The sequence below is a fragment of the Rhagoletis pomonella genome, unplaced genomic scaffold, assembly GCF_013731165.1.
Source record: "Rhagoletis pomonella isolate Grant_MI unplaced genomic scaffold, Rhpom_1.0 Rhpom_scaffold_00004, whole genome shotgun sequence".
Classification (NCBI taxonomy): domain Eukaryota; kingdom Metazoa; phylum Arthropoda; class Insecta; order Diptera; family Tephritidae; genus Rhagoletis; species Rhagoletis pomonella.
The window spans coordinates 16,388,671-16,414,570 of NW_023458558.1; the positions used below are offsets into that span (position 1 = coordinate 16,388,671).

Genomic DNA, 25,900 nt, shown 5'->3' on the forward strand with positions numbered 1-25,900 from the left:
CCAAACCAAAGGCCAAATATGTATATACATATGTACATACATATACATATTGAGTTATTTTTCCCTTATTTTTACAGCTAAATACTCCTGCACCATTTCCGAAGACGCTAACAAAAATGAAATTTAAAACAACCTTGTAGGCACATGCGCGGACATATACAGACATGTGCGCCTCTAACTACACCAGTTGTTTTCCCACGCACTTATGCGCCCACAATTGGCGACAGAAGCCATCGCCGCTGGTGCATTAGCCGAGACTGCAATAACCGACAAAATGCTGCTGCTGGATGAGGATATCCTCATCACTCAAGCGTACATACTACGCCAATTCGACGCGTTTTAACTTTGATTGATAGTCGCTGGTGGAATGTCAATAGTAGCCACAGAGTGATGCATTCAAGCAGAATATGTCACTAACACTCAGTATCTCAACGGAAAATCTGATATAGTATCTCTTAAATACAGTGCGACTGAATCAAATATGGGAGCTGCCACCGCAACAGCTCTCCATGTCCGTGTTGATGCGGGCATGCAGGGCGGCAGCCTTACCACCTGGACCGTTGTATCACGAAATAAATTTATGCATAAAGCAACACATATCTATTTATTCAACTTGGCTGTTTCCGATTTGTTGGTGCTGCTGTCAGGTGAGTTTTGATAGAGATTAGTTTACAAATAGCATTCATGAATTGGAAAAAGAAAAGGGGCGATAGTCTGTGAACGAGTTCGAAAAGGTATTTTTAAGTTTGAAAGTCGAAGCGAAAAAGAGAAAAAATATACGCTTATTTTTTTATTTTCGCATCAAATGATACGAATGTTTTGCGACTGCGAATGTTTACATAAGCAGAGAATCCACTCTAATATTGTTTAGATGGCTCTAAGTCTGTCTATCCAGCGTGCGGCTTTTAGCTTCAGGCGCTAAACGGTTAAGTACTAGTTGCTATATTGATGGGCCTTCAACAAGTACTGCTGAAAGTCGTTTAACAACCGAGAAATAATTTTAGATTCCTCCAGCGAAGGCGAATGCTCGGATGTAGAATCTGGAGACATTGAAAAATGTGAAATTAAAGCTCATTTCAAGGCCTATCTTAAAGAAAAACGAGCTTATCTCGGTGAAAATCCTCTCGATTGGTGAAAAGCTAAACTAAGATATGACAAATTGACAGATCTGGCTCGCAAGTATTTGGGAGCTCCACATGCCAGCATTATATGGCCTTATATAAGAGCCTCTAAGAAATCGCCGTTTTGAACTTTGTCTACTAGATTGAAACTGTATATAGGTTAAGCACTCGTTCAATGTTCTAATAATTTGCAAAATTTTCAAGTAATAAAAACGATGACTTAAGCTGATTATAGCTTTTTTAATAATATTACTAACATTCGCATTCGCATCTTTGCATTCCGAAAATTCGCATTCGCATTGGCAAATGTGAAAAATATGATACTCGAAACATACATACATATGAGCACCAATTAGTTTCATTTAAAGTGCATATTTTTAGGCGCAATATTTAACTTATTCTGGCGCGGCGACATCTACCTCTAGAGTCTTCTTTGATATAATACCTCTGTTAGATAAGGTGTCTGGACACATATAACATTGTGAGTTGATAAAGCGTTGTAATAAAAGTCGAGCTAAGTTTTACAAGTCCATCGAGCGTTTTATAACTGGATGTGAATAGTTTCTGAAAATATTAGCAAAGTCCGGGTTGGTTTGAATTCCCACAAAATTATTGCATAGTGTTATCTGATTTCGCAGTCCCACATGGACGCACATCTTCCGGCCACTGGTGAATCCTCTACCATGTGTCCTGCCATTGTCAATTTCTCTATGCAATTCTTTGGCTGCAGATCACTTATCACATCCAGCTGCCCACTTCTTCACCGATTTATGATACCGAACCAGTAGAACCTCTCTTTAATTTTCTATGCGGTTCTTCTGCTTCCCATGTGTTCTCTATGACTAGCTTTGTGCAACTTGTGCAATTCAACTTCTTTATTTTCTTTTCGAAAGAGTAACAACGCCTGCGGGCTTATATCTGGGGGAGTTATTTCACTGCACCGGTTAATGATGACCTTAAACACTATACTTAAAAAATATATATTCCATTTTTACGATATTTCGACATAAGTATGAGCTTGCTGCCAATATGGCGGGAAATGATAAATGTTATCCAATAACCGTGAAATTCTCTTCATACTGTTGATCTACACAAGACTGAAAAAATTTATATTACCACTCTTATTTTAAAATTTTCAAGCTTATTCCGCAGACTGAAAATATTGTCGCAGAGAACGAGGATTTATTTTCTAGAACAAGAGAGTAAAATAGCACATTTCAAGACCTATACAAAATGTAGTATTTTTCGACCCGCCCTATTGTCCATAAACCACTATTTTGATACGATTTACACTAAAAGATTAATTGTAAAATCAAGCCACTTTACAACGATTTTATCTACTTGCAATGTTCTTTCTCTTTATTTCTCTTAACTTGTAACTGGTGCCATAATTTACACATGTATGTACTTATATTGCCTTTCTAAGCAAAAAAGTAATGGAATTTGTTAGCCACAACAGGTATGTTGTCCACTATCCATTCGCTTGGCCAGGCAACATTCCAGTTCAGTAATACTTTTTATTGCCTCTTGGATTTTCCTTCATTAGTAAAATATACTTCTATAAAAATTCACCGGCGATGAAGTCAAGAAAGGCTATAAAAAGTAAAAGCATAGCTAAGCCTATAAATTCCAGAAGTGCTGCAATTTACGAAATACTAATGAACCAAAAATGGTTAAATTGAATAAAATAAAGCCTATGAAAAATGCACGTAAGTAAACACTACAAATAGCAAATGGAATACATACTTATATACATAGGAGATACACAATTAGTAACGAAACATACTTATCTACACGGACAACAGTTACGGAAATCATACTTGCATATATTTACTATACATATGTACATATGTATCTCTGCATGAAAAACAAAACATATTTATCACTAAAATTTTGCAAGAAAATTTTCAACTACTGAAATAAAAAAAAAGGGCTCATATATCAGACGCCCAAAAAATGCCAAATATTCCACAAAGCATAAAATATTTCAATTTTTTTTTTTTTTTTTATATCAGGATGAAGGAAATAAATATGTAAACAAATATTTCAAGCTTGCAAAGCAGAAAGTATTCTTCTTGTACACCCCCCAAGTCATCAATCAAAATGGTATTTTATGTGATTTCTGAAAGCCTGAAAATGCTGCTAACTTCTGGTCTAGTCCTCACAAATTCATATATAATAATTTACATAAACATCTACTAACTGCCAATGATGCTTGAATCCTATAGAAACAAAAAACAACTTAATTTCGACACTTAATTTTGTGAATAAATAAATATTTACCAAAAGTTTTGCAAATATATAAATGTCAGTCGCAGAATTGTATGCAAATAAATATCGTAAATCAAAGGAAAATAAGTATGTTTATATACGCCCATATGTAAAGGCAGGTACTAAGTATTTACATATACATATGTATATGTACCTAAGTTGTTTTTAATCCCTCAAAGTAATTTTGTGCGTTTACTGCCTACGCATTCAATCAAAAGGAAACATTTGTCTCTAAAAAAAAAAAAATGTTACGCAAAAGTTCCTAGCGGCAAATCTTCTTATGATTAATGTGCTTAGTATACACATAGTACTAAAAAAATAATGCAAACAAAGTTGAGCTAAAAAGCATAACAAATATTTGTAAATAAATTTAAAGCAAAAAAATATAAAAAAACATTTGCTTCGCAAAACTCACTCTGCTGGAAAAAATATCGAATAACAGGGATTTGATTGTCTGCGATTTACGTAAATTTTGTCAAAGGCAAAGGCCAAAATTTGAGAAAATATTATAATAGGAAAGGGACTTGACAAAAAGCTCTTCAACAAAGTTATTATAAGGGATTTGTGTCACATATAAATATGTATAAAAAAAAGATTAGCCATTTGCATACACTATTTAGATTTTATGCTTTACTTAAACTAATTTGAGGGTTTATTTATCTTCTTAGGCAAGGTCTAAGCACTCTTGACATGACAAATAACGAAGCTGCACTTTAAATCCCTACCGAAACTTTAGTAATTTTAAGGCTTAGTAATGTTGGCTCACCCTAATAGGTACATATATGTACATAAATATTTACATATGTATATTTACAAATACGTTGGTGTATAATTTTCTAGGAAACACACCTGCCCTACTAACGTATTTGCAAATATATACATATTTGCGAGCATCCAACACCAATAAACCAATACTTTTCACTCAGCATCGTAAAGCTTGCAAGCCCATGCATACAAAAACATCAAAATATGCTTGCATATGCCATCAGTTGTATGTACATTAATAAATATGTATAAATATGTTCCTCTTATTTTAACACGCTTCACAGGAATGAATTAAAAATTTCCATCAAATTTCGATTCCATCAAAAACTGTGAAAATATCCAATTATTACATTTGCTAAAATGAAAAAAAAAAATATGTTTTGTCAGTCAGCTTCTTTACTAAGCTTATTGACTTTGAGAACGTTAAAGAGAAAAACAAACAACAATTCAACTGATACCTATTAAAATCTTTCCGCAAATGGCAATGGAAAGTTTGTTTGGGTCGCTTCTTGTATTGACAAATGGTACCTGAAATTGTACTCAGTATGAGTTATTTTTTGAACGTAGTAAAATGAGTGAGTAACTGGGCGTATGAGTAATTTTTTGACTCGAATGAAAAGAAGGCTGTCTTCCAAAACGTTTCAATACAATGTTTGGATACTGTTATACTCCGATATTCAAACTGTTTATATATGCAGAGTTGCAACACATTACAACCATATACCTAGCATGTTTTAAATATTCAATATAGCAATGAAAAAGTTTTCTGAATTTTCCATATTTAAAACACAAATGGTAATCAATAGCCGCCATCGAAGCATCAACTTGGTTTCTGATGCGCTGATTGCTCTAGCGATGCGTTTCGATAACTTTTCGGATGCGTTTTGGAAAAGTATACATTGTCAGTATTTTGTAGTTCGGCGTTATGGAACATTATACTTTGTACGTATGCAAAGCAATTGACGTTCTGGAAGTCAGCCGAATATGCCATGCTCCTGTCTTCCTACGACCCTTTGTTTATTTTTTTTACAACGCTTTTATCAACTTACAATGTTGTATGTCCACACCACCATTTTTACTATAAATACAGCAAAGGTATTTATGGCAAAGTCTAGATATCAACCTAGTCATATAAAAGACATAGACGACTCTAGATGTCGCCCCGCTGGAAGAAGTTAAATATTGCGTCTAAAAACATGCACTACATACGCTACAGCGGAAATGGACGGCGCGGGTAAGTGCATCGGTATTGGTAATTTTAGCGTTTACCCTTGAACGATACATACAACATATCATCAATTTCGGTAAGTGCGAGACGAAATAAATTTGTTTTTGTAATGTGTAATGTTTTTCGTGCGAATAGTTTCAGAGCTGACACTTTCATTTCACTTTATTTTAATGCGTTTCTACAATAATGTTTTCGTTAATTGACTTGGGTTTTTTTTTTCTTAAGTAAATAGTAAGCAAGCGCAACGAAAGGTAGACGAAGAGGCAGACAATAGCATAAGAATAAAATTATCTTTCAATTTTAGCTGAGTATTTACTTTTTCTGCATTTCTTTACCTTCGTTTGCACTTTTAAACGTCAACTGACAACTTAAACGATTAATTATTGCGATATGTCTGCCAATTTTTGGGACACATCGTTCGTTACGCTTTGAAGATTTTTAATTTATTTTTTACGCACACCTGTGTATCTACCAACATATGTATGTACACATATACTTATATTTTTATATTAAATATTTTTTTTTTGCTCCAGTCAATTTTGTGAAGTGAATTTTTTCCGCTTTTATCGCCTAATTGCACACCATGTCCAAGCTATCGCGCGCCACCAAGTTCATCTTCGCCATTTGGGTGCCGGCGCTGTTGTTTGGCCTGCCACAGGCTATGCAATTCTCCGTTGTGCCCGAACAGGGCGGCATCTCGTGAACGGCGAGGTCAGCGATTTATATACAGTTGGTTACAAAAAAATGCGACTTAAAGTAATTTTTAGTTTAAATATTGTAGTGGCAAGACGATTACCTTTGCCCGCCAAACACTTATATATCAGTAAATTTTATCTTTGTTTGTCTACCATATTCAGTTGTTGTTTAAATTCATTTGCGTTTGTGTGTTTGCTTGGTATCTTTTCGGTTTCCTATCTTCTTTGGCGGTCTCATGTCGGCGATTTGTGAACTCTATGTTTTGATTGACATAGGGTTTAAACGTAGCCGGTTGCTGCAGGCCATGGCGTAAATTTGATATGCATCGCGGCCTCAGCGCTCAAAGTCGTATGATCAGAATGTATAGCCGATGAAGCTCGGCGCACCGCAAGAGAAAAGATGTTGGAAAATTAGTAAAATAACACTCGAAGCAAATTAAGGGTCTTTGTTTGGGGCCCGTACCAAACTATGCTCAAATGCAGGGGCGGCGGAAGACGTGGGTATAGTGGGTAGTACTACCCACATTCAATTTTAAAAGGTGGGTAATTACCTACCTGAAAATTTTTTAGAAGAAAAATGAGTCCAATTGAAAATCCTGTATTAACCACACCTCAAAAGAATATTCGTAAGATATATTATGAAATTTTCGACCAAGCTTTCTGCTCCCTGACAAGTAGATTTGATACTGAATCGAAAACATTTTATAAAACTTTCGAAAAGTTCTTTCTTGGCGAGGCAGTAGATTTGAAGAAAATCGTCACGTTTTATAATGGTGAATTTGACTAATGCAGACTCAGTAGCGATAAAGATACGGCTCTGTGCATAATGAGGCGCATATATCAAAATTCAGGATCTGAGAAAGATGTTGTGCAATTTTTGCGTGAAAACGTATTCTGCGTGGAATGTGTTCAGTGTTGCCATTTTAGTCATTTTCCGGCTAGATTGAGCTGGCTGCGATAGCAAACAGCCGGAGAAATTTTGGTTTAGCTGGCAGCCGATTTGTTAGCCGCTTGGCAAAAAAAAAATTAGCCATTTGTAGCCGAATTTGCTATTTGCCCTGTTGTCTTAAAATTCAAATATATATGTTTTGTATTTTGACTAAGCGATCCAAAATCTGCTAGTAATGGCTACTAGCCTTATCGCGGAGAAAATTATCATGTCAGGCAGGGTTATATACAATTGGGCCGATTTCGCTTATTTTTATTTTAAACGATGCAAATAAATGTGATGAGTTCGAGCAAAATACTTGTGGGTGTTTAACTATCATGGATATTAATTACCATTTGGAAAATTTTCAGTAGAAGCTCTATTTTGTGTAATTGCGTAATTTGAAAGTTGCATGTTTTGTCCAATTTTTTATGTTAATCATACGCCATGGCACACTTGCACCATTACGTATCTTTTACAACATACGCTCGAGGCAATACCAAAATTTGGCAATTATTAAACGAAGACAGTCAGCGTTTAAGTTACATAATTTTCACTTTATTATTTATATTAAACATATTTACAAAACCCATCACACGCATCGCTTTACAACAACTTAATTTCAGGGCACAGCAAACAAATTTCGTTCGAGCAAACAAAGCAAATCTCATTCAACAAGTCAAACAGCCACCACGACCCAAAACTCGTTATCCCTTACATGTCTCGAAGCTGCCCCTTTTTCCCGTTCAAATATGCCTATATAAATATTTACATAATTTTGTTTTGGCGTCAAAGACAACACACCCGTTCAAGTCAATTAATGTCATATTAAACAGCAGACGCTCGCCGCCGAAACCATTGTCTCCCAGACATATACATACATACTTTTTGGAGGTGTGTTTCGGTTGACCCTACTCACTGTAGTCGAGTGTTTGGCGTTTGTGTAGAAGACTTGGGAATGCATTGCGTGTGCTTTTAGGCGCCAACTCGCATGCGACGAAGCCTAATTCCTCAAGCAGGCGTGTAACCTACTTACATAGATACTTACGTGCAATATTTGAACAATAAAAATGCAAATGCGCACACCTGTGGCATTAAATGAAAATGTGGTTAGAGATTGTTGATTTTTGCAAAAGTTGCGTTATCACGCTACAGCTGAATGAGCGTGCGTTACGAGAGTGGGGTTGTTGGGCAAACAATCACCAATAAATATCAAACAATTTATATAAAAGGAACTCACGACAACTTCGCGTGATGCGTAAAGCCAAAATTCATGAAATTCTTATGAATACGAAGTTTTTGAGTGACATAAAAGTGTTGCGTAAAAATAAATATTGAAGATTCGGGTATGAGTAATTTGTGTTTTAGTGAATAGGCATGAATACATTTTTTTTTAGATATAAGAGTACGCTTATCAGGAATTGTTTGCTCGATGAATTTTTTGGGGGACTTAAGTTTTTATTTATTTTTATTTTTTATTTATTTTCGAAATTATGTTTTTATTTGCTTACATTAACGATAATAGAGTACTTTAATATTTTTGATAATACATACCTACTTCGTTTTTTTATTTCTGAAACTCTTTTTTCAACACTTTTATTGGGCTCACTCGGAACCCCAAGCGACTAGTTGTGTGATTTTCTTTATCCACCTAATTAAGGGTTAAAAATGTCAATGATTTAGCATTCTCCGATTCCATATACACACATTTTATGTTGCCTTCCTATTGTTTTTTAAAAAAAGTGAGCGACGAAAAAGCCCTTATTCCTGATAATATGAAAGTTTCAAACGTTCCATACTAAATTAATACAGGGCCAGTAAGAATTACAACAAATACATCATTTTGGCACTTCTGGTAACACTACCTGAATTCGTCATGTTTTATGCTATATGACTAAAAACTATCTAATATTGTTTCTTAAAAAAAATCAACCAGTTTCTACCATTTTTTGTATGTAAACATTACCAGCAATATTTTTTTTTTTGAAGTCCGTGCACTGCACGGATGCATGCCACCGAAGCCGTGGTACCTTACACACAGCTTGTTTTATTCCATTTCAACATCTATATGCACATTTGGAACACACGTTTTTAACCGTTCTGTGGCCAATGGGCATTAGACTGGTATTTTAAACTGAAACCATGGTCCATTACATGTATTTGAGATATAAAAATATTTTTCTATATCTATGCATTGTAGAATAAACTACATATGTCGATTTTCAAATTACTAGTTTTAAATATTACAATACTTATTACATATTAAGTACCGAAAACTTCCTGCCACTTCCATGAAAATATATTTTCTGCATACTGATATGTATCAACAATGCTAACGAAGTTACAGAAATGCCTTCGCCACTCCCGTCGGTATACGAGTTAGGCAAACACATACGAAATTCCACTAAATCATTCTTAAATGTATACATGAGGCATTGCGAAAATTCAGCACTGTAGATGCATGAATAATATAAAAAATTCATTTTATAAATCCAAATGGGTACAACTGTATCAAGAATGTCACAGAAAGGTTAAAGCTATTAGCCGGGCAATCAAAAAAGTTATTGCCCTGGTGTAAAACTTAAAGCGTCTATAGGAGATAAGTGGGCTTCAAAGCGCACATTCCAATTGAAAAATAATTCGAATGGATTTCATGCATGCGTCAAAAATGTTGTGGCACGGAAAGTTCCCTTTAATACCGATTACACGGCAAATAGTTTAATGAAATGTGGAGTAGAGATGACTACGCAATTTCTGATATTTTCCATTTTGAGTGGTGCTGAAATTGGTGTTAATCTTGCCGGAAACCTGACTAAAAAGGCAAAAAGTTTTGATCGATTTGGATTGCAATTGTCTTCTTCTCTGTTTTTTTCTGTTTCCTTGTTTTATTTTTTCCTTCTAATTTTTTTGCATGTCACACCATTTGTCAACATTTTTCATCATTTCCGCACAACAATCAACAGTCGCTGTTGCTGTGGCATTATTTCTCTGCTGGGCGCCCTTTCATGCACAACGATTGATGGCTGTGTACGTACGGCAGCAGTGTCAACATTGAATCGCAACTCCTTAAATATGTGTTCGACCTTATATCCGGTGTTCTGTATTACCTATCGACGTGTATTAATCCGCTGATATACATACATCATGAGTCACGTATTTCGTGATGCTCTCATGGTAACTGAAGCCGGATGTATGTAGTGGGTGGGCGGAGGGAGGTTAAATGGATTCATCAAGTAAAATGAAATGCCGGGAATATATTTAAATATGAGTGCTGCATACGAAAGCTTATGTTGCCTATGGTGGCAAATGTATGCACAGACATATTTATGCGGCAGAACAACAAAATTAAGGTGTAATCAAATTGATAAGAGAACGCCCTGAATTCAAGTAATTTTTGGAAGAAACGTTAATAAAATGAGAAGCGCAAAATAAAAAATCTTCTAAAAAGAAAGTGGTCGAAGCAACTAGTATACATACATACATACATACCTATAAAAGGAGCTATTTATTTTAAAAGCTTTTGGTGCAGAGCACACGGGATTTCAGTTTGATAGTAAATGGTTCATATTAACAGAAGAATGTATCATGTTTTTGTTCCACGAACTGGTCTCTCAAATCCAAACGATAAGAAGAAGATTTTCTTGAAATTATTTGAACTCTTTTAGGCTTCGCTACATTTTCTGTCACTTGCATCTATTAACTTTATTTTATTTCCACTAATTCCGCGGCCGCTGTGGTGTAGTGGTTAGCAGTACGCGCTACCATTCCGCGGGGTCTGGGTAGTAAAAAATTAATCATCTAGATGCTTCAAATTTAGAACTTAAGCTTCTTTAGTAAATATTTGTATAAGGTGTTAGAATAAACACAATTCGCCCACAAATGCGACCACTTCCCTCATAAAAACTCAAAGTGCTATATTTGAGAAGCTGAGTTTGAAGAACATCGCTCGACCCCTGAGCCAGCTATCGAAAAAAAAAGTAAACTTTCTACACTCCTCCTACCAAACACCTTTCCAACAAAGCAACAACCATTCGAATCGGTTAAGAAACATAGGTGAAACTTTGTGTTGTTTGATATTGTAATATTTCACTTATTTCATCATTTTAATTGAATACAATTTTTCAAACAGGTGGCAACCCTTCTCAGAAGAACGTTTGGCAGTAAACTGTCCTAAGCCTCTTCAGTTTGATACCCATAATGCTGTATTCAATTTAACTTATCAATAAAATTGAAATAAAATTTTCAAACAGATGGCAACTTTCCACAAAAATATTTTCGTCTGTAGGCCTTCTTAAACCACTTTTAATTGACAGCCATATTGCAATATTTACTTTATCTTATCAATTTACTTTAGCTGCATTTTTCAAACAGGTGGCAACTCACAAACTTTTGTCTTTATATATTTTAAGTTAGACATCTAGTAATGCATAGATGAAAACTGCATACAATTCCATGCGTTCATTTTCGAGTGATGCGCGTACAAACCTACAGAGAGACAGACAGAAAAAATTCTAAAATTTGTTGACTCGGCTTCTGTTGCTCTAATAAATACGCATCCATCTAAAGTCCGAATAATGCTAATTAAAGCTCACTCGTGCGTATAAAAATAAATTGTATTTGACTAATCATAATTTTTGTTTTTTTTTTTTTGTTTTTTGTCGAAGAAGTAAAGGTCACCTAAGCTACACTTACATAAATATGTAGCACTGATACAGAATTTACCGTATTACTAAAAATAAACGTCTTGCACATTTATAGAGTTCCAACATTATTAACTTTTTGTTGTGAGGCTTGACAAGTTTTTCGCGACACGCGACATGTATACTAAAGCGGAAGTACTCTTGTTGACAAATGAAGCTCCAGCGATGGTTGCTAATGAGAAATAAAATGATGTCAAATCTCATCAAACTATGACATCAACAAAGAAGATTAAGTAGATACTTATTTTGCTTAGTTAACTGTAAAATAAGTGGGCGAATAATTTTCCACTGCACAAGCATTAATGCTCATGAAGAAATCTACGATATTTTCACTTTGACAACTGCTGCTATGTACATTTGCAAATGTATGTATGTATGTATATACATACTAGCAGACCCGGCGAACTTCGTCCCGCCCAAAATTAATTTTTTTCGCATTGAAACTTTTTGGTTCAACATTTTCACCAACAATTCACGTTTACGATTTTCATTGGCACATTCATCTTCTAAGATTATGGCCAGAGAAGAGCTTCTTTAAATTCTCTAATTATGCAGCATTTCATAGCACGGTTAATCGCAAAACGAAATAAATTTGGAGAGCTTTTTCCTCTTCACTTCCTGGCGGCAACAATGATTCAGTTATATAGCGAATCTGTCCTAGAAGCTTTATAGTAGTGAAACTAAACCATCCAGAGACCCACTCAAACACACAAAAAATTTCGTAAAAATCCGTACACCCCTTTTGGGAGGATTTCACTCACAAACAGAAGAATTATATGTATATACATTCAAAGATAGCTAACACCCGGTACGTTTGTATGCTCCACGCCGCTTTTCAAGCAGACCAATTTTTCTCCACGAGCTTGAGATTTAATTCATATATCTCTATACCAAGTTCCAGTACTCTAACATGAACAAATGTTCCAGAGACATGCGGTATGAAAGATTCGGTTTGTATGGGAAGTGTCACGCCTCCTTTTCAAATAACCCCAATTTTTCTCTATGAGATCTCCGTACCAAGCTCTAATATTCTACCACGCAATCTTCAAGAGATATGCAGTGAATAACAATGCCCTAGATCACCTCCACTCTTACGGAATTATGAGATTGCATTGTCGTGACCAACGCCATCATCTTTTTCTGTAAGATAGCATCAAAACAACAACAAGGACAACCATTAACACACGCAATGACACTGACGATGCATAATGAAATCGCAAATGCTATCATCCGAACTATCATATGGTTCAACGGCGTCTATGGTAATTTTCTGCTCGACATGGAATTAGGTGCGGGACATGGCGGTCATCTGCAGCTGGTGACTATAAATTTCAGTAGAAGTAAAAACATTGTGATGCATGCGGCGCGCAATACGCCACATTTGTGTAATAAGGTCTGGTCGCTTAACTCGTTAGAAGAGGATAACAGCGCCAGTCAGTATGAACTCAGTGACATAGTACATATGTCTAAAACTTCCCCGAATCATCAGCCAACGTGACCAGGAAACTTTTTTGGCCAAGTGTATGCCGCGCGCCGGGTTAATGCGCAGCGCTGTTAATGTGTTTATTGTGCTTGGTGGCTCACCGTTTACGACATACGAAAACGACTAGAATATGCATACGAGAACTGCGAGTGGGGGGCGAACGCATACAACTTGCGACACACTAATCGGTATGTTCCGCTGGCGTGCACGTAAAAAGTGCTAAGTGGCCAGGATGGTAGTGGTGGCGGTGGCACTCGACTGCGTCTGGCAGGCCCACAGCTCATGTAGCGCTAGGTACAATACCATATCGGCCACAGCGTCAGGAATACTTAAAGCTGACAAAAGCTGTGAATGGGACACCAAACGGGAGCACAATGAAACACACTGTGGTCAACTGAGCAATGTGGTCAACTTAAGAAAGTCCATTGCAAGTGGTTCCATATTTCGGGTAAGACATTTGTCAGGTTACACAGACCAAAATGACGGCAAATTCTGTGTGCATATGTGTAAGAACTTCCCACGTAGCCAAACTCACTGACACTTTGAGCTGGCCCCATCATAAGTGATATTAACCAGCGCCACAGAAAAACAATTATTCTCATTCCATCTCCACCTATACAGCCACGGACACGTTAAGTGCGAGTTCATTAAATCATCGGAGAAATCTGTCTTATCAGCGTGTTAGACCACTTATTTCGCCAATTTGTTGGCACAGCTAGGCCACCCACTAACCACAAATTACACACATTTTTTACACACACATACATATGTACATACATAGTATATCGGGGCGATTTTTGTATCTGCTTGTAGCAGTGATGCCACATGTTTTTTCGAACAACCCTACAATCACCTAAAAAAGCTCCTACTTTTCTCTACGCCCAAACAAAAAGCTACAAAATTTCCTATAGTACTTTTCTTCCAGCAGCGTTAAAAATCATTTCGAAATTAAAGCACATTTACAGGAGGCGGTTTTATAAGCGTTTCACCATCGCATTCAACAAGAATTTGAAAACTAAAATCAATTACATAGAGCGAATAAAAATATGCTTTTATTTTAGATAAATATATTTTATTTAAATAAATCCCACTGTGTGTTTAATAGTGTTCAAAGAAAGAATAAACAAATTTTTTTATGAAAAAAACAACAAAAAACAAAACAAGTTTTTCCTAATAGCGGTCGTCACTCGGCAGGCAATGGCAAACCTCTGACTGTATTTCTGCTATGAAAAATAGCTTCTCGGAGGAGGAGATGCTCGGCTAAAAACTAATAGTAAGCGCCAATATATTATTATTGATATCCATATACGTTTTTAGTTACCATAAACTTAAAAGTACGTTTCAAGATATATAAAATATCTGCCCTTTTTTCCTACGCACGCATTTTTATAGCTAAAAATCCCGACATGTAGGGAAATTTCCATACATGTGGCAACAGTGGCTTGTAGTGTTATTCACATTACATTTGTATTTTGTCGGCGTCGTTTCCATTTGTTATAACATTAACTGGAGAAAATCAAACTCACAGTTCTAACAAAAAGTGACATATCGCACACCGTCTTCAAAAGAGACACAACACAAAATTTGGAATTCTTGAAATTATGCGTGAAAAATTTACACAGAGCTTTTATTTACCTTTCAGCAGAAGCTGGAGCAAATTTTTGCTATAATTTGTTTAAAAAAAAAATAATTAAGGTAAAGTTGCCCTTGTCCATATGAGTAGCATATGCTACGAAATAGTTTTTCACATTCTCCGACGAACGTATTATTTTGAGTTGTGACTCTTTTGAAGACGGTGCGTGATATGTAGGTAAATGGTGATTTTCAGCACCAGAAATTTGAGAAGTGGCGCGTAGTGGGAAAATTACTTATTTTTGTGGTATATTTTTATCCGAGCGCACTTTTGCTCAATGGTATTATAATTTTGTTCACATAACGGTTGTTTGTAACAGTTTAAAGGTATCGAGATATATAGAGAAATGCGTTTTTAGTTTTCATAATGGTGAAAAAACTATATTTAATACGTGCGAAGAGTATTTACCGTTCGGTTTCAACGAATTTACACTTCTTTACTTGGTTTTTTTTTTTATAGTATTCCTTGAACACAGAGGGCGTACCCAGTATAATAATAATAATAATAGTGTTTGGCCAAGCTTCTCTTCCGATTTGTGGCGACAAGGCCGATAGATGGCCAACTCTCAACTTTTCGCGTGTGTCGTTCGTCAGTTGTTGCAAATAAATTAAATTACATATGTGAAATATTTGTAATTTTTAATCAAATGCGGACAAGAAACATCGTTTTGATGAATTATTGATACGAAATATTATTAGTATACTACTTTTAACGCGCGTTCTGTCAAAGCAACGCCAACGCCAAAGCCAATGCTAAAGTAGATCGGCTTTAAGCTCAAGTTGCGGGCAGTCCATGATGAAACATTTTTATTTTCATAAAAAGAGTAGCAGGCTTTCGATCACAAATTAATCCTTATACCTATTTATTTTAGGGAATATAACTGCTCTTGCGTTTTAATATAATATGTGGGTTTTAATATAAACGAATATGTATACATATGTCGAAAATAGGGGGAAAACATTCTAAACTTTTGCTTCAAATTTGAGCATGTTGCTTCAAATCCCTCCAAACATACAAAAGTAAAATAATGTTGAAAGATGTGCTAAGGTCTTCTGTCATATGAAATGGGGATGAAAGACGGTCAAAGTTTGGATCCTCTTCGGTATCACAGCCAATAATCTTCAAGGACTGAGAAATTCGACAGGATATAGTTTAGTAATACACTGCACACAACTCCGATAGGTACACAGATATCAGTCCCTAGCAGACTTTTTTTTTTAATCTCATCCAAACACTTTGAATAAAACAGCAAATGCACAAAATTTGTGTGAGTATTTTTATTTCTGACTGTAAATCTATTAGCTATGTACATTGCTTTAATAAATTGCATTTTCAATTGAATCGCAACAAGTAAAATTATTGTAAAATGGCCACTTAATCAAATGCAAATTGTGGTTAGGGCACAATATAAATTTTTAAAAAATGCAGCTTTCAGCTGCTACACTTGTTGTTTGAATATGCTGTGGTTTACATACCTCATATCTTTGTTAACAAAATACACATATTGAATTTTTGAGCGATAAAAAGTGACAGCTCAAAAAAATGCTTCCAATAAAATTCTCAACAATTTCACATTTGTATATTCATACATACATACATACATATGTATACGAGTTAAAGTATTATATTGAAAACTTTGAATAATATAGGGCGCTTTAAAAGCTGACTACCAAAAGTATTGGTAGGCTGTTCGCAAGCTTTATGAAAGTTAAAAAGCTGATTAGAGCTTGTTATTTTCATTGTTAAATATGCACACAATAATGTACATACATATGTATGTATGTATGTATGTTTGCTTTTTCGATAAGTATCTATGTATGCAGCTTTCTTAGCGAATTTTAGTATATAAAATTTGAAAGTGTTCTATTTATACGCCTCCATTTCATGTGCTCCTATTCCTTTAACTTTCGCAAGCTTCAGAAAATATAATTTCGCAAAGTTTGTTATATATATAATTGCCTTGCTTTCCCTCAGAGATAAAGCTACATAAGTAACTGTTGTCAACTGCCATGGATAAAAATATTGTAATAAGTATAGCAAACAATATCTCTTAATAGTAGCAATCGAATACTGCCAGCCCAGAAATCCAACGAAGAATCACTCTTACCAGCAAGTACTACTTTTGACTGGGTAGTAAATTGAGCGAAAGAGTCTGCGGAAGTAGGAAATATGTACCAGGTGGAAAAGGACCTACTGCACTTAACGTTTTTAATTGCCGTCAGCTTTCACAGTAGAGAAAGACTTGCGTGCTTTATTAAGCTCTGCCAAAATCGGTTGTACGGTGCAGCTTATACCGCCTAAGTATAGATATATGAGAAAAAAAATTACATACATATGTAGGAAATACATAAATAGGCAAACATACTCCAAAACTTAAAATACTTTTACACAGACATTTTTGTATGAGCTAAAAATATGCTTTGCAGTGTCAAATAATGCTCTCGAAATCGTTGAATGGAGGCTTGTGTATTGTGCATATGTATTGGACCAAAAAATAGTGGGTAGGCAGTAAAGCTATTGGTAATCATCAATTACCAACTTTACATGGTTGTCGGTGGATGCGTCAGACTGGTCAGCGTAGTTCTTTGAAGAGTAACAAACTTATTACTTATAAAGTTTGTTATGTGGCATTTGAGAAGTGCATATTAAATTTCATAAAGGAAATTTTTGCATATACAGCAGTGCATGGTTTAGTATTCGCCTAAAAAATGGCCTTTGCAAAATAAAGCGTACCTCACCGCAATAATTCCAGCAATATGTTCACGTAGGTAACTTCAATGGTATTGGTAAAAACCTGCTATTACTACTATTACCACCTACTTGTTACCAACAATTTTAGATGCCAACATTTTTTTTTTTTAACTAATAACTGAAGAATGTAGTTTTGTTTCTTAGTTACTTGACTCCATTTAGGCAAAATAATAAAGATAAAAAACACAAGTTTACTAAAATTTTGGCACATAAATTGCGATGTGAATCATACATTCCGGGTTTGCAAGCGCGTGTCTTTTAATATGAATTTGGGAAAAATTTTCATAATAGTGTGCTTACTAAAGTGTACATACATTTTACACACTTTGATATGCTGTTAAAGAAATATTTACACGTAAATATACATACATACATACATATGTGCATGTTCATCACAGCAAAAGACACCGTGGCGTATGAGTTCAACTCCTCCACCACCGTCATTAACGACCCAGAAAGGGTTAAAAAACGCACACCATACAATCTTATTTTAAGTATTCATCACAACTACCAAAAGTATGTTAACTTACTTAGATACGCGTACATATGAGTGTATGTGTGTGTTCTCTGCCTTATGTGCGTAAAAGAGAAAAACAAAAAATATTTGAATAGCCCAAAAAAATTGCATGCAGCCGAATTGAATGAGCCACAAGATCTCAAAAACAAGAATGACATGGAAATTCAGCCGTAAAGAGTAATGCCGCTTTACACTGCCACAGAATTGCTTAATATTTTGTTGTTTTCAAGCATCTTGTGCACTGGTGCACGCATAAAAAATATTAGAAATGCTGATAAAGCAGTTATTGTACTTACTTACTTGTACACATATGCATTCATATATGAAAACATATTTGCGGGCGCACAAGCACACATGCTTACGTACATACACACATTCGTGATTGTTGTGGTACGAAACGCAAGAACTCCTGAAACGGGAAGGGATAAACTTCGGAGATCCACATAGCCCATGCTATGGAAAATTATGTATGATGGAGTTTTTCGTACCGAATTACCCGAGGCATCTTCTATAATAGGCTTTTTAGACGACACTTTGGTAGAAGCGACTGCGAAATAGCTGGATGTCATACACGAAAGCGTATCCTCACCAGTCGGCGTTATTAAAAACTGGATAAAAAGCTTCGGGCTCAATCTAGCCTAGCAAAAAAAAAGGAGCAATACAAATCTGGAGTCGTAAGAAGCTATAAGAGGTCATCTAGACAAGCGTCTTTCATTGAGCGTCCACATAAGCTATGTGAGCGAAAAAACAGCCTCAACGGCAGAAATTGCGCCTTTTTTTTAAACAATCTGGACACCCTGCTAGCAGGCCTCGTATGTGCGAGGCTTGGTCACGCGCTGAATGTGTAGATATTAAATAAGATGCGATTGACAACTAAACAGGTTGCAACCCTACTAAAAAAATAATATATAATTGCGCACCTGGAGGCCAAGACCTTCATTTGACACCTCATTTCTTGTAATCGAAAAGCAAAGCCCACATTTTTTAATTTTTTGCACAGGTTGCAACCCTCTTTGAAAAACAAAACCTTACTGCAAATCGGAAGGGCAAGCTTTTTCCTTTGATACCTCTCCAACAGGTGGTAACCCTATAGGAATTTGAAGTACTAAAAATAATATTTCTGTCGATACAGATTATAATTAAAAACTCTCCTATAAATACGTTCAGTAGTTTTTGAGATTAGTGTGATCAAAATATCTCAACATTCCTTTATACTATGTATAGAAGATAGTAATTTTTAAATAGGTGGCAACCCTATTCAAAAAAAGAAAGCTTTTTGTACTTGCGAGGGCCAGGCTCTTTCATTCGGTATCTCATTTTGTAATCCAACGAACGGCGAAAATCTTTTATCTTTTTAATAGGTGGCAGCCCTACTCAGAAAAATAATACCTTATTGTACATGTAGAGGCTAAGTCTTTTCGTTTGACAGTGACGGTGCAGAACTGGTGCCTACGCTTATGATTGAATATATTAATTTTATTACCAGGTGGCAACCCTATTAAAAAAACATTAGTGCCTTTCTAGAGGCCTATCCCTTTCATTTTACACCTCATCTTTTCTAAAAAAAACTCGAATAACTCAGCCTAAAAAGGGTGAAAAAATACTTTTCCACTGATATTTCGCAAGTCTATAACGGTATAGTTTTCGCCCAGTTTTTCAAGTTTTTCTTAAACATATCTTAGAAAAAAGTTAAAAAAACAGCATCTAAAATATTATTTTTATGATTCCGTTAAAAAAGTTTTGAATATTTTTTTGCAGATTTTTAAAGCTTAAACCGTTTTATCATCTGAGGAGATTTTTTCCGAAAAGTCCTTTAAGAAACCAGATTTTTTAATAAAAAACTAATTTTTGGGGATATTTTCAAATCGGTCCAGCTCACGTAAATCTTAATATTTTTCCGAAATATTTTGGTGGAAGTCTTAAAATATAATAGATTTTGTAATCCTGGCGGAAAAACTAAAACCTTTTTTTGCGATGCAATCTAATATACATATATATGTACATATATATTAGGGTGGGTCAAAAAAAATCAACCGAAAACTAGTTCCTAGATACCTCTAGAAAGTACTTACCAATTCTGAGCTGTTAATATTAACGGGAAGTTTTTCATTTTCAATTTAGTCTCATATAAAACTGGTCATATCTTATCACCAGTAGATCATTAAACCTGTTGTATCAATAATATTTATAGGAAATTAAAGGCTCTACAAAAAAGGTCCCATGTAGTTAATCGATTACTCTAACCATTTAGAAGATATTCGCAGTAGAACTCTAATGCCTACTGATTCTAATAGTTTTTTAATAAATATTTCCAATTTATCCATTTAATTTATGAATTTTGAGATAATTTATGATCTATTTCAGAAAAAGAAGGTGCGAATATCTTCTAAATGGTTAGAGTAATCGATTAACTACATGAGACCTCTTTTGTAGAGCGATTAATTTTCTATAAAAATAATTAAAACTCAATTGACCAGAAACATTTTTTTTTTAGTAACTTACAAAATTCAAAACAAAAAGTTATTTTCCTTAAAATACTTCAATCTTTGACCTTGAATATATACTCGTACATGTCTAAGCACGCAAGCAGTGCTATATACTTGTTGTTGTTGTTGTTGTGCTTGTTTGTTTATTCTTTATTTTCTCATAACATTTTTACATTCTTCACTAAAAATATATATCAGTACACATGTTGAACTTAAATAAGAAAATAGTTAATGGCTTTAAGTGTTCAATCAAAGAACAGAGGTAATGCCATTTCATTTATTATAAATTATTAAATGCTGTGGGGCGCATTTCGAAAATCACGAGGCAAAAAGGAAAAAGAAAAATAACAATAGATTAATATATTAAATATGTAATGCACGAATATGTAGATATTTGTACAATATATAAATGAAAACATTACATTATAATGCAATATTCGATTAAAACCTTGAAATAATACAAATAGTGTGCTTGGCTATGTTAACAATATCAAAATATCAGAAGATTATTGACCTGATTATTGAAAAACAAAATTTGAGTGGGGTTTTCGCTAGTTGTTGTACAAAATTTTATGGTTTATTTTTTATATCTCCGCTTGCTGAAAGATACTAAAATGCAAATAAGCAAACACTCATAACAGCGTGAAGTGTCATTCATTTCATTTGATTTCCTTCGACTGGACATGATATTATATTATAACTTTTATTGAATTTTATTCTGCCAGAGCATACTCATTTCACATATACATACATATACACTGATATTATCTACATATATACTCCCGCTACATATTATCATCGATATTAAATAATTGTGGTATTTTCTTTTTTTTCATATAGCGTTGATGTGCGTTCATTCACACCAATGCGTGGTGTATACATACATACATACATATGTACATAGATGCAGTCTGTACTCGTACACATGATTACCATTTGAACTTATTTGCCTCGGGAATAGATACAAATTTTTTAGGAAATTCTGTGCGAAAATAATTGTCTTTAACGCAGCCTGACTGTCAATATAGATAATCACGCCTCTTTATTCAATTGCTGCTCAATAATTCCATCGCCATCTTTATGAGTTATGAGGAATTACTAATATTGTGACTCTGAATTTCATCCCGAAGTGCAGATCCGGGATCATCTGGTGTCAGGCAGTTCAGAGAGTGCTCTGATCGTAGCACACAAACTTCCCCGTAACATGAGTCTGGCTTAGACAGTTTTTAACTCTAAATTCTTGATGGATTACTGCCATTGGTGCATTCCTATCTATGTATATCCTAAATAAGTACGTATTCTTTTCTTTGAGTAAAAGTTTTCGGCGTGCCAATTTGAGAAAGAGTGCGATAAACTCCTACGAAGCTCCTCATCTTTTTTTCGTGCTTTGTTTTGCCCTCTCCTTAAGATGAAGGCGCTAACGACAGTTTGCAGTGAAGTAGTATACAATAAGTATATTTCCTCAGCTGGAGAGTTACCACAACTAGAATTGGCAGTATATGAATTCCACAAAATTTTCGTTATTTAAAGCTCAACTGAGAATGTCAGACCCATGCTATGTATATGTGCCTTCAAACTAAATTGACCTTAACGAGCATACGAGCACTTGTGTTTGCGTTAACCATAAAGTACCCACTCGTATTTTAAATTACTAAAATTTCACTTTAACTGGTCGACCAGACGAGCTTGTTTGTGAGTATTAATTACCGTACTTTGAGTATTAATTGTGTGAGACATTATTCGGGTTACTCGTACAATTAATTTATGCATACTACTTTGTGAGCCAGGACACAGCAGTCTGTTGTAGATTAAATGGCTGACCAGCTAGAAAAAGAACAAATTAGGCAAAATTTATCTGGCGTTGATGAATGTTTGAATTGGTCAAAGTGTACCAAGGCCAACAATGGTGTAACTCGTTGCGCTTTCTTCACAGTAAAGTCACTAAACCGGCTGGCTTGAACTGCAATGATAAAACAAATTGAAGAAAAATTTTAAATTTTAAAGTTATTTAAAATATTTTATATTACACCGTACGATAGTAAATTTTAGACAACAAAAATCAGCATACCCCCGAAAGTAGAGGGCAAACAAAAGACAACCGCGTTTTTAGTTTTTCTCTCGCAAGATTTTTTTAAAGGATTTAGAAATTTCGAAGATATTATTAACTCAATAAATAATTTACAAAATTTAGTGCAGTGTGGAATAACAATATAGCGATAAAAAAAATATAGTTAATAGAAATATAGTTCATTCTGCATCAAAGGTTGCAAAGGTTTTACAAAATTTAGGAAAATTCGACAAATTTTCACCAAAATTTTCAACTTTTAAACAAAATTGTTTAGAAATTTTTTTAATTCAAAAAAATGTCTGGTTCATTTGGTCCCAATGTTGTTATTCCATTTTTGTTTGTAGTTTTTGAAGTAATTATGTATATCTTAAAAATTTCAAACATATCCTTTAAAAGAAACGCGTATGTTTGGAAGTTATTTTGGCTTTTGTCGCAGGGAATTTATGACTAGTTTGTCAGTGGCATTTTCACAGCAATATACAATGCAACGTTTTAATATTGACATTAATTAATTGCCATGAATATTTTGCCTTTTTTCTCATTTCACTCATTTCAGCATTTAACCCCGCTTCAACTTGGCTGTCTCTGTAGTACTCTTTGCTTGCGACCTGAATGAGCAAAAACTGTCAAACTTTGTGCACATCAGCGTGGAGTCAAATGTCGATGGCAGTTGCTTGGTCAGATGCATACCGGTCAGCGGATGCGCATTTTCACTGCTGGCATAGTACTCGTCTGTCTGAAGCATAACTGTCAGCACGCCGAATATTGAAGATCTCCTTATTGATTTTTTTTTGGAAATCTCCATAATTTGGCGAGTTTGCTGAATTTGGGCTTCCAGCCTACATGAAGGAAATAAGCCAGCTATGCCACGCCTTGGCTGAATCGACCAAGTAGTATGCGAATTTCGGTGTTATCACGAAGATGAGTAATTGTTACTTGAACGAGCCGATCGATAACAATGTTGCGAAACTTGGTACACTGCGGACCACACGATGTTGATTGCAAATTTCTGATCGAGCGCAGAGAGAAGCAGCAGCAAGATCAGCAAAAAGATAAAACTATCGCAAATGCAGGAGAATGGCAATTTGGAGCAAGTGCGCTTCGAAAATATGAATAAAATAAATATTTTTTTTTTATAAGATGGATTGGAAAAAGTATCTAGTGGTCTATTATTTGCAAATATTAAAATTATTTGAGTATATAATAAATATTCCACGTCTTAGCGCTAATAAACATAGATGTAATGCAAGATATATGGATATGCGGCACCAATTCGCATTAATGTCACTCGTCAGCTTTGGTGTCCGTTTGCTGAAAATGTTCATTGCTACTCATCAAGTGAATAAATTAAATACTCACTGTAAATCGTATTTACTTAAGTCATCAATTTTCTTAAGATTCTTTTTATTCCATATAAGTTGTATGTTTCCAACTCGATGAAAGTAATATACTCATCACGTAACTTCATGAGGGTTAATTTTTTATTTTTTTTAATAAATCTATTAATGAAAATTTCAGTGCAAATATTTCTTTGAATTTGCAGTCTTACATTTCTACATCCATTAATTTTTTACCAACGTAGGTTCGTGCTGTGGATGCTAACCAAGAGGTATGTATGTACTTTAGTCATTCTACACGCCATCAATTGATTACTTGAAAGCGATAAAGTGAAATAATTTTTCCGAAGTTACAAATTAAATTTTGAATTTTGACTCGTTTGCCACCGAAGGGTCAGTTAAATTAATAAATGTACAGTCGAGATTTAGTTAGGGACTCTGCACATTAAGCTCCTAGTCATAGTAGTGCAATCGTTCCGGCATACTAAAGTACGAAGCTTTTATGCCGAACACATGTATTTCAATGAAGCTCCATTGTCAGGCGCTTGCCATTTTGAACTCGTCATTTGTTTACTTTTTTGTGTTGGAAATAAAAATTATTTGTCATTTCAATAGTAAATAATCGAAAATAAATGATCTTGTGCTAAAACTCGTGCCAATTATATTAAACCATAAGCGTTTATGCAATATTTTATTGCGAAAGTGTATCACTAAGAAAGAACGGCCAGAAAATGTGTAATGTGTGTGCCACCAGGGCTTATGCAAGTCGTGCAAGTGTTCAGAAGTGGAGTCGTCATGCATTCGTTTCGGCAAGTGCCTTACTCATCAAATAAGACAACTCGAAATTGGAACGATCAGCAAACAAAACTTTTACCATATTTTTCGATTAATTTTGGGATGTGACTGTGTCAAAATTCATTCATTCAAGATTTCAAAGCAGTGAAGGCATTTTAAGCTCAGAAATTTCCCTTAAATGAGGCAGTCTTCAAACTATCTTCAAAATCGACAATTAATTAAAAAAAAGGTCTTTAAGACAAGTTTCAATACCTAAGGTCTAAATTTTGTGTGGAGGTACTTCTTTACATCTGAGTAAAGTATGTGCTAAATTTAAACCAAATTTGACGAGAAATAAGGATTTTCCGAGTATCTGGTCTCTTGCCTATCCACCTATCGGACAAATTGGTTTGAATAATTTGTTTTCACGTTATTAATATGCATTCCAAATATGAACAATATCGTACCATAAAAACGGGATTTTCAAGTATCTCGATACCTGTGCCACCTAGCGGAGTTATTTATCTTTCATATTGCATTGTCATAGTGTTCTGAGCTAAGTATGATGTTTCAAGTCTCTAACATTTGATTACACACAGGTGAAACATAATAAAAGCATTTAAAAATAGGCGTCAGTACTAGGTACTCATGCAATGTTTTGTGTAAACAGGCATTCCGAAGTAGTCCCGATAAAGTCCTGAACTAGTCCTAAACTGCACCCGCACTAGACCCAAAGAAGTGCTGGTAGAGTCACCAACTAGACCCGAATTGTCCAGAAAAAATACAGAACTGTTCTCGAACTAACCCCGAAGCGGCCTCCAAAATAGTTCCAAAATGGTCCCGAAAAAGTCCCGAGCTACATTTAAAAGCGGTATGGCTAGAACGACTGTTTCGATTTGTTTTCATCTGTACAACTTTATAATTCGTCTTGGCTTAAGCGTGACGGTTTGCGGAAATTTAGCCCTACCGGGAGCAAAGATGTTTACACGTAATAATTGAAAATCGTAAGAATGGAGAAAAATAATGCCTTTTTATAGAGGTAAAAACAATTTTACGGTTCTGACTCGTTATGACGACTTGTAAGTCCCTTATTGTTGTTGGGTTTTTAGTGACATTGTTTCCTTTTTTTAATTTACCTCTATA

The 25,900-nt window shown here is 35.0% G+C and overlaps 1 protein-coding gene across 1 annotated transcript in view; it reads left to right on the forward strand.

Moving 5' to 3' along the window:
* Nucleotides 1-24,112, forward strand: part of LOC118737104 (pyrokinin-1 receptor-like) — a 37,896-nt gene extending 13,784 nt beyond the window's left edge. Inside the window, exons 2-3 of the mRNA XM_036467401.1 lie at nt 78-647; nt 23,203-24,112. Coding sequence (XP_036323294.1) covers nt 482-647; nt 23,203-23,237 — 201 coding nt within the window. The 5' untranslated portion in view covers nt 78-481 and the 3' untranslated portion in view covers nt 23,238-24,112. The remainder of the gene's footprint in view (nt 1-77; nt 648-23,202) is intronic.
* The last annotated feature ends 1,788 nt before the right edge of the window (nt 24,113-25,900 follow it).